Source organism: Nanorana parkeri, unplaced genomic scaffold, assembly GCF_000935625.1.
Source record: "Nanorana parkeri isolate BGI_ZX_2015 unplaced genomic scaffold, ASM93562v1 scaffold3597, whole genome shotgun sequence".
NCBI classification, from domain to species: domain Eukaryota; kingdom Metazoa; phylum Chordata; class Amphibia; order Anura; family Dicroglossidae; genus Nanorana; species Nanorana parkeri.
The window spans coordinates 5,462-18,763 of NW_017309865.1; the positions used below are offsets into that span (position 1 = coordinate 5,462).

Here is a 13,302-nt window from a genome sequence, read left to right on the forward strand (position 1 = left end):
TGGACCTTCATATGGTGTACAGTATCTCCTCCTCATTTGTTGGTCACATGACATTATATTGGGGAATGGAGATGGACCTTCATATGGTGTACAGTATCTCCTCCTCATTTGTTGGTCACATGACGTTATATTGGGGAATGGAGGTGGACCTTCATATGGTGTACAGTATCTCCTCCTCAAGAATTTTTGGTCAAACTACATACCTCATACAAGTAAAATGAAAATGTCAACATTTTCGGGCTCAGTAGTCATTACCTTTGCCAATATCAATGGAAGATTTCTTCAGTTTCTTTTCTGAGCTCTTCTCAACATCCTCCGTAGGTTGCTGATTACCCATCACACTCGTCTCTTCTTCTTCCTCTTTTATCTCAGCTTTTATATAAATCCGTTCTTCACTCTAAACCCCAAAATTAAGTCTGTAAAAAGTTTGCATTCATAACAAAAGACAACAAAGAGTTCAGAACACTTCTATGTTCAGGGATACCCATTCCCACAGACCTGATCATGTTGAGGGAGGGTGAGATCTTCCTGTGTGGAATCCCGGGAATACAGAGGACGGGGACATCTCTCTGACCAGCAGCTCCATCATCTTCTCGGTGACTTCTCGAATCTTCTTGTTGTCTCTGTCAATTGTCAGTGAGAGAAGTGGAGGCAACTTAATGGTCAGCTGGTCAGACGACTTCACAGGGGGCAGTGTCTGAAATAAAAGACCAAGAGTGATGTCATGTGACCTCCCAGAATCCTCCTCACCCCTCCGGTCAGGTCTGTGTTTTATGAATAGAGATCAGAGTGATGTCATGTGACCTCCCAGAGTCCTCCTCACCCCTCCAGTCAGCAGGTAGATGATCTCCAGGGTGAGGTCCAATATCTTCTCTGCAATGTCACTCCGGTCCTCCTCCATCCTCATTTGTTTTGTTGGTCGGATGGTCAGGGCAGGGCGACCCTCTGTGTAGACAAAATAGAAATTGAGACTTTTTGGGGGTTTCCCCACCATGGACTATGTTTTCCTCTAGTTCTGACCTCTACAGCTGCTATGGATTCAATATATTATATTAAATGTGTCGGCATAGCTTCTCGGCCTTTTTGGCTAAGATCAAGGGTAGCATCTGTTCTTATCAGTTTTCGGAGGGGAGGAGCGCCGCCCTGTTGGGGGGGATGGTTACGTGGTACTCTCTGGAGTGAAGGCGGATGTTTGGGGGGTTCCTTACCTGCGATGGGAACTCCTCTGCACTAATGCCTCCTGATGGGGATGGGTGCTGCTCTGGTCTGGCCGGAGGGTGCGGGGCGCGCAGAGGCCCCGCGGTGCTGTGCCCAAAGGGGTGGCGTCCCAGGGGTGCAAGAAAACCACTTGGGTTTGGGATTCACCTGCACTAGGATACGAGGAGAGGGGTCCCCGACCTTTGGGTAGGTGGACCTAAGTCCTCCTTGCCCCTGTCAGGAACCTTGCTCCCCGGGGGGGTTCAGGAATGGACAGTTGGATAAATGGCTCTATATTTAGGATGTATCCAGACCTCTAACCCAGAAATTCCTGTCTTAACCTTATATCACTTCCTGTCTTTGCGCTCCATTTGCATTAAGTGAGATTGCCACCTTGTGGACAATGAATAGATTGCAGCCTCTGTATTTTGCAACTCTTGGACCTCTTCCCATTGAAGAATTCCTTCTTCATGTTGAATACATTATGTCATTTACCTGTTTGGCTTTGCCAAATTTTTTGTTCAACTGTCCTATATGTAGGCGGCCCGAAGCAAATGGCCCCTCGAGGGTGCGTTATCTTGCCGGAGTGGATTAATGTGAAAATATTATTTTGCTGGAACACTGGGTCAGAGCAACTCCAAAACTGGGGCTCCTATGGGATGTTCCCAGTCTGCGGTGGTCAGGACCGACCAAAAGTGATCCAAGGAAGGAAAACCGGTGACAGGGTCATGGATGGTCAAGTGTCATTGATGGACGGGGGGAGGGAAGGCTCATTGATGGATGTGGGTAGGGAAGGGTCATTAATGGACGGGGGGAGGGAAGGCTCATTGATGGACGTTGGGAGGGAAGGCTCATTGATGGACGTTGGGAGGGAAGGCTCATTGATGGACGTTGGGAGGGAAGGCTCATTGATGGACGGGAGGAGGGAAGGGTAATTGATGGACGTTGGGAGGGAAGGCTTATTGATGGACGTGGGGAGGGAAGGCTTATTGATGGACGTGGGGAGGGAAGGCTCATTGATGGACGGGGGGAGGGAAGGCTCATTGATGGACAAGGAAGGGGAATGTCTAGCCTGTGTAGTCAGATCCAATAGAAGAGATACTGGAGAACAGATTCATGGTTCTGGTTCTGATAGAAAGGTGTCTGAACACGCAGAGCATCGCAGGTCGTTGTGTATGGGGCTGTGTAGCCGCAGACCGGTCAGGGGGCCTATGCTGACCCATGTCCACCGCCAAAAGCCCCTACAATGGGCACGTGAGCATCAGAACTGGACCACGGAGCGATGGAAGAAGGCGGCCTGGTCTGATGTACATCATGTGGATGGCTGGGTGCGTGTGTGTCACTTACCTGGGGAAGAGATGGCACCAGGATGCACTGTGGGAAGAAGACAACCCGGGGGAGGCAGTGTGATGCTTTGGGCAATGTTCTGCTGGGAAACCTCGGGTCCGGCCATTCATGTGGATGTCATTCTGACACGTACCACCGACCTAAACATTGTCCCTGACCAAGTCGCCCCCTTCATGGACACGGTATTCCCTGATGGCAGTGGCCTCTTTCAGCAGGATAATGAGCCCGGCCACACTGCAGGAATGGTTGAAGAATGGTTTGAGGAACACAACAACGAGTTGAGATGATGACTCGGCCTCCAGATCTCAAACCAATCGATCATCTGTGGGATGTGCTGGAAGAACAAGTCCGATCCATGGAGTCCGATCACCTCACAACTTACAGGATTTAGAGAATCTGCTACTGATGGCTTGGTGCCAGATACCACAGCACACCTTCTGAGGTCTAGTGGAGTCCATGCCTGGATGGGTCAGGAGAAGGGGGGCCTACTCAATATTAGGGGGGTCATCCAGATACCACAGCACACCTTCAGAGGTCTAGTGGTGTCCATGCCTGGACGGGTCAGGACAAGGGGGACCTACTCAATATTAGGGAGGTCATCCAGATACCACATCACACCTTCAGAGATCTATGGATTCCATGCCTGGAGGGGTCAGGAAAAGTGGGACCTACTCAATATTAGGGGGGTCATCCTGATACCACATCACACCTTCAGAGGTCTAGTGGAGTCCATGCCTGCACAGCTCAAGAAAAGGGGGACCTACTCAATATTAGGGGGGTCATCCAGATACCACATCACACCTTCAGAGGTCTAGTGGAGTCCATGCCTGGAGGGGTCAGGAGAAGGGGGACCTACTCAATATTAAGGGTTGTGGTCACAATGTTACGACTGATCGGTGTATGTATATATTCTCTCTCTCTCTCCACACATTTATTCCATAACAAAATAATACGGACATTTTATTTGACTGACGTAATTGTTTAATTGAAAACAAAAGAATTGGTTAGAAATCCGTTAGCTTCTCCCGCACTTTACAAACCACAGCGAATGGAACGACCAAAGTCTTAGTAGAGAAGAGATCCATTTCCTGAAGTGTAATAAATGTTACGGAATAAGATCTGTTCCTGGAAATAGAGAAGAGAAGACATTCCTAAGATGTGGTCACACCTTCCATAGGTCACGTTTCTGCACCTGGTAGTTGCTGGAGAGATAAACCTTTCGGATGCTTCTTATATTTCTCCCCTGGGATAAGATCTCTGCACAAGGACAGTGATCCCTATGAGGGTCTCCTGTTCCCTCTGCTGAAATGCATACATTTCACATCAGTATATGATAAGCCACTATACATCTGTCAACAGCATCAGCGGGTATGTGTTTTCTGATGTCTAGTCAGACTTGTTTTGTGTCTAAAACTTTTCCCGCACTCTGTACATGAGAAAGGCTGTTCGCGTGTGTGAACTTTCTGGTGTCTATGAAGGTCTCCTTTAATAGTGAAACATTTCCCGAACTCTGGACAAGAAAAAAGGACGTTCTCCTGTGTGAATTCTCTGGTGTCTGAGAAGGTTTGCTTTCTCTGTACAACTTTTCCCACACTCTGAACATGAAAAAGGACGCTCGCCGGTGTGAGTTTTCTGGTGTCTAAGAAGGTTTTCTTTCTGAGTGCAGCATTTGCCACACTCAGGACAGGAAAAAAGACGCTCGCCCATGTGGATTTTCCGGTGAGTACTTAGGCTTCCTGTTTCAGTGAAACTTTTCCCGCAATCTGGGCATGAAAAAGGACGCTCACCGGTGTGCATTCTCTGATGTTGAAGAAGATGGTGCTTCACAGTGAAACTTTTCCCGCACTCAGAACATGGGAAAGGACGCTCGCCTGTGTGAGTTCTCTGGTGTTTAAGAAGTGCACTTTGTTCAGCAAAACTTTTCCCACATTCTGAACATGCAAAAGGATGTTCACCTGTGTGAATTCTCTGGTGTCTAAGGAGATTTACTTTCTCACTGAAACTTTTCCCGCACTCTGAACATGAAAAAGGTTGCTCACCTGTGTGAATTCTCTGGTGTCTAAGAAGAACTGCTTTTTCAGTGTAACATTTCCCACACTCTGAACATGTAAAAGGTCCATCACCTGTGTGAATTCTCTGGTGTGAAATAAGTTTTTCTTTCTGAGTGAAATGTTTGCCACATTCTGAACACTGGAAAGCACTCTCATCTGTGTGCTGTTTACGGTGTACTTGAAGTGCTTTTTTTGCCGCAAAGCATTTTCCACACTCTAAACATGAATAAGGGCGCTCACCTGTGTGTGTTCTTGTGTGTCTAAGAAGGTTTGTTTTCTCAGTAAAACCTTTACCACATTCTGAACATGAAAAAGGACGTTCACCTGTGTGACTTCTCTTGTGAATAAGAAGGCTTCCTTTCTGAATGAAACATTTCCCACACTCTGTACACGAATAAGGACGCTCACCTGTGTGAATTCTCTCGTGTATACGAAGGTCTGCCGTGCGTGAAAAGTATTTCCCGCATTCAGAACATGAGAAAGGTCTCTCACCCGTGTGAATTCTCTGGTGCATTAGGAGCACTTTCTTCTTGGTGAAACATTTCCCGCAGTCTGCACATGAAAAAGGACGCTTGTCCTTGTGACCTCTCCGGTGTCTAAGAAGTGCTTTGTTTTCAGTGAATGATTTCCCCCACACTGTGCAAGGCAATGTACTCTCTCCTGCGTGATCTCCTTCATGGTTTGAAGAAGATTCCTCGGGATTAGATGGATCTGTTGATCTCTCCGCACTCTGACATCTCAGATAGGTTTCTGGGGTAACAGTCTGTGATTGATGAGAAGATTCCTCAGGATTAGAGGGATCCATTGATGTCTCTGCATGGCAAGGTCTGTGATGGGTATTATGAGTAATGGGATTCACTCACGGAGAATGTTTGAGGTCATTATATTCTGGAGAAAATATAAGATGTCCCTCAGAGGTATTCCTCTTCCCAGCATAGAGTCCATCTGTAGGTGAGAAAGATCCGAAAATAATGTTACAGATCCAATTATACCTTCATGACATTGTAACTGTGAGAGTGGAGATGGACCTTCATATGGTGTACAGTATCTCCTCCTCATTTGTTGGTCACATGACGTTATATTGGGGAATGGAGATGGACCTTCATATGGTGTACAGTATCTCCTCCTCATTTGTTGGTCACATGACGTTATATTGAGGAATGGAAATGGACCTTCATATGGTGTACAGTGTCTCCTCCTCATTTGTTGGTCACATGACGTTATATTGAGGAATGGAGATGGACCTTCATATGGTGTACAGTATCTCCTCCTCATTTGTTGGTCACATGACGTTATATTGGGGAATGGAGATGGACCTTCATATGGTGTACAGTATCTCCTCCTCATTTGTTGGTCACATGACGTTATATTGAGGAATGGAGATGGACCTTCATATGGTGTACAGTATCTCCTCCTCATTTGTTGGTCACATGACCTTATATTGAGGAATGGAGATAGATATTAAAAATGTGGTTGTGGAGGAGATCCATCGATGATGTTTTTATGGTCATCACCTAAGATTCCTCTGTTTTCTCCTTACTGAAAGATGTGAAGTTCTCGGTGTTGCTATCACGGAGTTTGTGAAATTATGTGACTGACACAGACCCAGATATTAAAATTAAAAGGAAAGTGTAAATAGTTTTGGCCGCATTGTTCATTACCTGTGACAATATCTAAGGAGGATTGCTCCAATTTACTTTTTGTAGGCATTTCAACATCCTCCGTAGGCTGCTGGTCACCCATCACACACGTTTGTTCTTCCTCTTTTATCTCAGCTTTTACATGAATCCGGTCTTCACTCTAAACCCCCAAAAATATTGAAAATACTTTCTGTAAAATCTAACATTCATAGCAAGAGGCAAGCAAGAAGAATGTCATCTGCCCAACTCCACCTACCTGATCCTGGTGGGGGATGGTGAGATCTTGCTGTGTGGAATCCCGGGAATACAGAGGACGGGGACATCTCTCTGGTGGGTTCCTCTTACTAGATCCATCTGTAGGAAACACACACACTGACTGAATACATTGTTTCTATGTGTGTATCAGATGATGGGGGATGTAGGCGGAGCCTCCGTACTGCTCTCTCCTCTTACCCGGTGATGTGAGGGGCGGGGCATTCTCCATCACCACGTCCTTGTAGAGATCCCGGTGTCCTTCTAGATACTCCCACTCCTCCATGGAGAGATAGACAGAGACATCCTGACACCTTATAGGAACCTGACACACACAATGATACAGTCACCCTCCAGACACGCCCCTTGTCTGTTCCTGGATCATGTCCCAGAATCCCCGGCACCGCCCACCTCTCCCGTCCGCAGCTCCATCATCTTCTTGGTGACTTCTAGGATCTTCTTGGCTCTGTGTTCCTCTGTTGTCAGACGGTGAGGTGGACACTCTTTGATGATCGTGTAGCGCTCACCCCCGAAGGAGCCGCTGAATACGAAATGGGTTCTCCTACCTGTTGGTTCCAGCTACCGGTCCCCTTGGATCAGCAACAGCACACCGACACTCATGGACAGAACGGACTCGAGTCAGTCCACGTATCTCTAAATTGAATAGCGACATTTTAGAGGGCGCTACAATCTTTTGAAGACATCTGCTGGGCGTTAATGACTCACCAGATATATTCTTCACTAAGTTACAATGCTGTGAGAAGATAAAGTAACAATTAACATTTCCGACATTCTTAAATCCTCTTTATCACCCCCAGATAGGTTTGTCCTTCAAAGCCTCTTTCACAGTGGCCGCCATTTCTACAGTCTACATTTTTTCGTTGCAGACCCCACATAGAAAAGAGTTGCGAAAAATGTGAACGAGCCCTCAATAATACGGATACGAGTGATGTCATGTGACCTCCAAGAATCCTCCTCACCTCTCCGGTCAGCAGGTAGATGATCTCCAGGGTGAGGTCCAATATCCTCTCAGTCATGTGACCTTGGTCCTTCTCCATCCTCCTTCATGAAGTCATGTGATCTATTCTGGACACTCTTCTCTGCAGATAAATGGCTCTATATTTAGGATGTATCTGGTCTATAATATATCTTCTTACCTCCTCCACTGCCAGTTCCATCAATATTTCCTCTCTTCTTCCTCCCAACAGTCCTCTTACCCGGAATTTCCTGCCTGTGCCTTCGTAGCTGTGCGTTCTTTAAATAAGTTAGATTGCCACCTTATGGACAATGGGAAAATTGCAACCCACGTTGCTCTTGAAAACTTGAATCTCTTCCCTGTGGTCCATTCTTCCTATATATAATGTACAGTATCTACAAGTAGGTGACCCACATAAATGAAGACATCTCTTTCAGACCACCACCCCCGTGAAGAAGGACACACTAGGCTCTACCACCTTCCCGGGGTTCTATGGAAGTGGTGTGGGAGGATTGGTTGGATGGAGGACCCTCCTTGATTTTAGAGACTTAACAGGTACATCTTGTTGGAAGGTTCTAAATGGAGTCACTCCAAACAATAATTATGTCTGTCCAACGCAGGGATTGGATGCTGTCTATGGACATGGACACCAACACAACCCATCTAGAGGTTCCTGAGGGTTGCGTTGGTGGTTACCCAGTTCGCATGTCAAGCTTTTGGATTGCCACCCAGAACCTTCATGAAGGTCCTGATTTCTGTCCTAGGAGATGCAGGCCTTTGTGTCCATTACTACCTATATGATGTCCTACATCTGACTTGCTCTCGGGATGTCCTTCTAACCCAAACCCTTGCTCTCAACTCCTTTTGGGTGGTTCATGAATTGAATGAAAACGGCCAGGGGTACCAACTCTCTCCCATTGTCATCATACAGTTCTTGAGGATCCGTCCTTGAAGAAGGAACCTATTTCCTACATGGGATCAGTCCTTTGGTGCCTTTCTGAACCTCCATTTGAGGATTGCACCATCGTGAACTTGACCCTGAAAGTTGTGGTGGCAATCTCCTCAGCGTGGCCTACAAGGTGGCCCATGGGCTGTTCCTTCGTAGAAGATCCACCAGAGACTTCTCATCCGAGTGGCCACTAGAGATGTTCCAGTAGAAACTATCTTCAGAGCAGCCACATGGTCCTCTGATTCATGGTTTATATCTCATTTCTGGGCAGACCCGGCACTACTTAGGACTGAGGAGCCTTCAAGGAGAGCTTTATCTTCTCACCTACCCTTTAAATAAATTCATCTTTGGAATAACTCTCTGTCATTTGCCAGATGCATGCTACAATGGAGGCACCAGGAAAAAAGAGCACTTACCTTCCCATAACTTTCCTTTCCTGGTGCCCTGGCGGTAAAACACTTGTATATATCACCGGTCCTGTTGGTAGTTAGGGGCGGGGCTACTTCCATGTCTATGCTGCCATGGCTGGACACCAGGAACGGAAAATGATGGAAAGGCTGAAGTGTTATGTGGCATCTGTGGTGGCTCCATGTACCCGTAGAATATTTATCTCTATGACCTGCTCACATCTTTAATCACTAACTAGAAAGAGACAGGACACAGAAGATTGTTTGCAGAGCTTTAATGTCCATCATCATCATCATCATCAAAAGAATAAGAATATGTGATTATCATACAATAAGGCCAAGCTGTATTGTGTCTGTGAAGGTTCTCATTCATCCATTCATCTCAAAATCAAGGCAACTGGACTCGCTGTATTTTCCTTGAAGACGTTTCGCTGGTCATCCGACCAGCTTTCTCCATTCATTCTCATTCTGACTTGAGAAAGCTGGTTGGATGACCAGCGAAGCGTCTTCAAGGAAAATACAGCGAGTCCAGTTGTATTGATTTTTTTTTTTTTACAGACAAACCTGATAACAACTTCAAACAATAAGATACAAAACAAAAAAGTGTATTAATAATTTATGGATCAGACCAATAAGTAGAGAAAAGCAGCAGCCAGAAGGTTTATGGGTGTAGGACAACATCTGATTGGGTGCAGTGGGCTTTGTGCGTTGTAACTTCAATCCTCCTTCAGATGTTGGTCACCTGGAGGTTCAGCACTCAGTACATGCCATGTAAACACGAGGACCTGCAGTACATGGGAACATGCCCTGGAGGGGGAGGGTGGGAACATTGATCCTCCTTCAGATATTGGTCACCTGGAGGTTCAGCACTCAGCACATGTCATGTAAACACATGAGGACCTGCAGTACATGGGGACATGCCCTGGAGGGGGAGGGTGGGAACATCGATTCTCCTTCAGATGTTGGTCACCTGGAGGTTCAGCACATGCCATGTAAACACAAGAGGACCTGCAGTACATGGGAACATGCCCTGGAGGGGAGGGTGGGAACATCGATCCTCCATCAGTGAGCTCTGTGCACTGAGGAGGCCATCACACTGTTGGGAGGATGCTGTGCATTTGCTGGGTGTGCTGGAGGATGTATACCGGGAAGATACCAATGTACATGTCATGGGGGTGCCATCATGCTGTTAGAATATTCTCAATTTAGGATGAATTTTGTACTGGGGGCAGAATTCTTCAGGAGGAAACAGAAACAGACAGCAACAGAGCCTAGAAGTGTAGCAGGAAGACCTCATCAGTGGAGGTCAGAGAAATACAAACCGGTAGGTAACTCCACAGGTAGGTAGAGTTTCCCTGCTACTGGGCTGTGCCCATTGATCATAGATGAGTTCTGGGGGGGCAATTAAACTGTTTAATGCCACATTCCGTCCATCAACGTCAAGTGTGTGTTTTCTGGTGCCTAATTAGGTTTCCTTTGTGTGTAAAACTTTTCCCGCACTCTGAACATGGAAAAGGGCCCTCACGAGTGTGAATTCTCTGATGATATATAAGGTTTCTTTTCTCGAGGAACGTTCTCCCGCACTCCGAGCATGAAAATGGGCGTTCACCTGTGTGCCGTCTCTGGTGTAAAAGAAGTGCGCTTTTTTCGGTGAAGCTCTTCCCGCACACTGAACATGAAAAAGGACGCTCACCCGTGTGCCTTCTCTGGTGTGTAATTAGTTTTCCTTTCTCTGCAAAACATTTACCACACTCTGGACAGGCGAAAGGACGCTCCCCCGTGTGAATTCTCTGGTGTTTTAGGAGGTGTACTTTCTGGGTGAAACATTTTCCGCACTCCGAACATGAGAAAGGAAATTCACCTGTGTGAATTCTCTGGTGCGTAATTAGGTTTCCTTTGTGAGTAAAGCTTTTCCCGCAATCTGGACAGGAAAAAGGGCGCTCACCCTTGTGACTTTTCTGGTGTCTAAGAAGGTGCGCTTTCTGAGTAAACCTTTTCTCACACTCCGAACATGCAAAAGGATATTCACCAGTGTGAATCCTCTGATGTATAAGTAGTGCTCTTTTGTCAGTGAAACTTTTCCCACACTCTGAACATGAAAAAGGACGCTCGTCTGTGTGACTTCTCTGGTGCCTAAGGAGTTTTCCTTTCTCGTTGAAAGATTTCCCACAATCTGAACATGAGAAAGGATTTTCACCCGTGTGACTTCTCTGGTGTGCCAGTAGTTTTCCTTTCTCTGTGAAACTTTTCCCACACTCTGAACATGAAAAAGGACGCTCACCGGTGTGAATTCTCTGGTGCGTAACAAGTGCCCCTTTCTGAATGAAAGATTTCCCGCACTCTGAACACGAAAAGGGACGTTCACCCGTGTGGATTCTCTGGTGCGTGTGAAGTACACTTTTCTCAGTAAAACTTTTCCCGCACTCTGAACAAGCATAAGGGCGCTCAGCTTTGTGACTTTTCTGGTGGGCAAGAAACTGGTCTTTTTCATTGAACGATTTCCCGCACTCTGAACATGTAAAAGTCACCCGCGTGTGAGATCTGAGATGTATGAGAAGTTCGGATCTCAGCTTAAAAGATTTCCCGCACCCCAAACACGACAATGGGCACTCTCCCGTGTAATCTCCTTCTTGGCTTGAAGAGGACCTCTCGGGATTAGGTGGATCTGTTGATTTCTCTGCTCTGCGAGATCTCAAATGGACATCTGGAGTAACAGTCTGTGATTGTTCAGAAGATCCCTCAGAATTAGAGGGATGCATTGACCTCCGTGAATGGGAAGGTCTGTGATGTCTCTTATGAGTAATGGGATTCACTCCTGGAGAATGTTGTGTGATGTCATCATCTTCTGGATTTAAAATCGGATGTTCCTCTGAGGTATTCTGGACACGGCGTCCATCTGTTGGAGAACAATTTTAAAAGTCTTGTGAATGTCCTGTTTTCAGGAGTCAAATATGATGGACAAGAACTCAACAGGGTGTCGCATCTTGGACATGGAATTGGGTAAGATCGTAACATCAGAAGATGAATACAAACCCGGCAAAGGATTCACTACATCCAAACACATTGAGGAACACTGTCTCCGCATTGATTACGTTGGTGTGGTGAGGGACGGAGAGGGACTTTCCCCACCTCAATTATTGGACAACAGACTGAAGAATGGAGATGGACCATTCATTGTTTCAAGGAATATCGGGAAAGGAACCTGACCTGGATGAATGAGAACCTTCAGAGACCTTAGGTGGTGGGGTATATACAAGTATGACGTTATTTCGGTGAGGACACTGAAGCTCGACCTTCCATATGGAGATTCGTCTACCATATGGTGTTCAATACCTCCATCGTATTTGTGGCGAACATTAGGTTGTGTCAATACAAGTATGCCGTTATTTGGGTGAGGACTGAAGGTTGGCCTTCCATATGGTGTTCAAGACCTTCAGCATATTTGGCGGGAACATTAAGTGGGGGGGTAGGTACATGGAATATGACGTTATTCTACTGAGGACTGGAGATTAGTCTACCATATGGTGTTCAATATCTTCAACGTATTTGGTGGGAACATTAGGTGATGGGGTAAATACAAATATGACGCTATTTTGGTGAGGACTGAAGGTTGGCCTTCCATATGGTGTTCAATATTGTATTTGGTGGGAACATTAGGTGGTGGGGTAGGGACATGAAATATGACGTTATTCTACTGAGGACTGGGTGACTAGTCTACCGTATGGTCTTTAATACCTTCATCGTATTTGGTGGGAACATTAGGTGGTGGGGTTAATACAAGTATGACGTTATTTGGGTGAGGACTGAAGGTTAGTCTACCATATGGTCTTTAATACCTTCAGCATATTTGGTGGGAACATTAGGTGGTGGGGTAGGTACATGAAATATGACAATATTCTACTGAGGACTGGAGGACTAGACTACCATATGGTGTTCAATACCGTCATCGTATTTGGCGGGAACATTAGGTGGTGGGGGTGAATACAAATACCACGTGATTTGGTAATGACTGGAGAATAGTCTACCATATAGATATTAGCCTTACATATGGTGTTCTACGCCTTCATCAAACTTGTGGGGAACATTAGGTGGTGGGGTTAATACAAGTATGACGTTATATTGGTAAGGACTGAAGGTTAGACTACCATATGGTGTTCAATACCTTCATCATATTTGGCAGAATCATTAGGTGGTGGGGTAGGTACATGGAATATGTTATTCTGCTGAGGACAAGTCTACCATATGGTGTTCAGTACCTTTTATCTTATTTGGTGGGAACATTAGGTGGTGGGGTAGGTACATGGAATATGTTATTCTGCAGAGGACTGGAGGACTAGTCTACCTTATGGTGTTCAATACCTTCATCAGATTTCTGAGGAACATTAGGTGGTGGGGTAGGTATATAAAATATAACGTTATTCTGCTGAGGACTAGTCTACCTTATGGTGTTCAGTACCTTTATCGTATTTGGTGGGAACATTAG

At 46.0% G+C, this 13,302-nt stretch overlaps 3 protein-coding genes across 3 annotated transcripts in view; all 3 read right to left on the bottom strand.

Moving 5' to 3' along the window:
• The window catches only part of LOC108803313 (gastrula zinc finger protein XlCGF57.1-like), a 4,423-nt gene extending 2,754 nt beyond the window's left edge, over window positions 1–1,669 (bottom strand). Inside the window, exons 1-4 of the mRNA XM_018575163.1 lie at window positions 1,641–1,669; window positions 1,209–1,305; window positions 575–697; window positions 256–397 (exon numbers count right to left, since the gene is read on the bottom strand). Coding sequence (XP_018430665.1) covers window positions 256–397; window positions 575–697; window positions 1,209–1,305; window positions 1,641–1,669 — 391 coding nt within the window. The remainder of the gene's footprint in view (window positions 1–255; window positions 398–574; window positions 698–1,208; window positions 1,306–1,640) is intronic.
• Window positions 1,670–3,980: 2,311 nt separating this feature from the next.
• On the bottom strand, window positions 3,981–5,400 carry LOC108803314 (gastrula zinc finger protein XlCGF57.1-like). Its single transcript, XM_018575164.1, has one exon. The coding sequence runs from the start codon at window positions 5,398–5,400 to the stop codon at window positions 4,030–4,032; it is 1,371 nt and encodes a 456-aa protein (XP_018430666.1). The 3' UTR covers window positions 3,981–4,029.
• Window positions 5,401–8,535: 3,135 nt separating this feature from the next.
• On the bottom strand, window positions 8,536–11,578 carry LOC108803315 (gastrula zinc finger protein XlCGF7.1-like). Its single transcript, XM_018575165.1, has 3 exons — window positions 11,185–11,578; window positions 10,567–10,740; window positions 8,536–8,627 (listed from the first exon to the last, which is right to left on the bottom strand). The coding sequence occupies exons 1-3, from the start codon at window positions 11,576–11,578 to the stop codon at window positions 8,536–8,538; spliced, it is 660 nt and encodes a 219-aa protein (XP_018430667.1).
• Window positions 11,579–13,302: the final 1,724 nt, after the last annotated feature.

Excerpts from the sequence above, each read along its gene's own strand:
- LOC108803314 (XM_018575164.1), bottom strand. The coding sequence starts at position 5,400 with ATGGATCCCTCTAATCCTGAGGAATCTTCTCATCAATCACAGACTGTT.
- LOC108803315 (XM_018575165.1), bottom strand. The coding sequence starts at position 11,578 with ATGCATCCCTCTAATTCTGAGGGATCTTCTGAACAATCACAGACTGTT. Across the intron at positions 10,741-11,184 it reads GCACCAGAGAATCCACACGG|ATTGCGGGAAAAGCTTTACT; the intron begins GTGAACGTCCCT and ends TTTCCTGTCCAG. Across the intron at positions 8,628-10,566 it reads TTTCGCCTGTCCAGAGTGTG|ATAGTTTCTACTGGAACATC; the intron begins GTAAATGTTTTG and ends GCTGCTCTGAAG.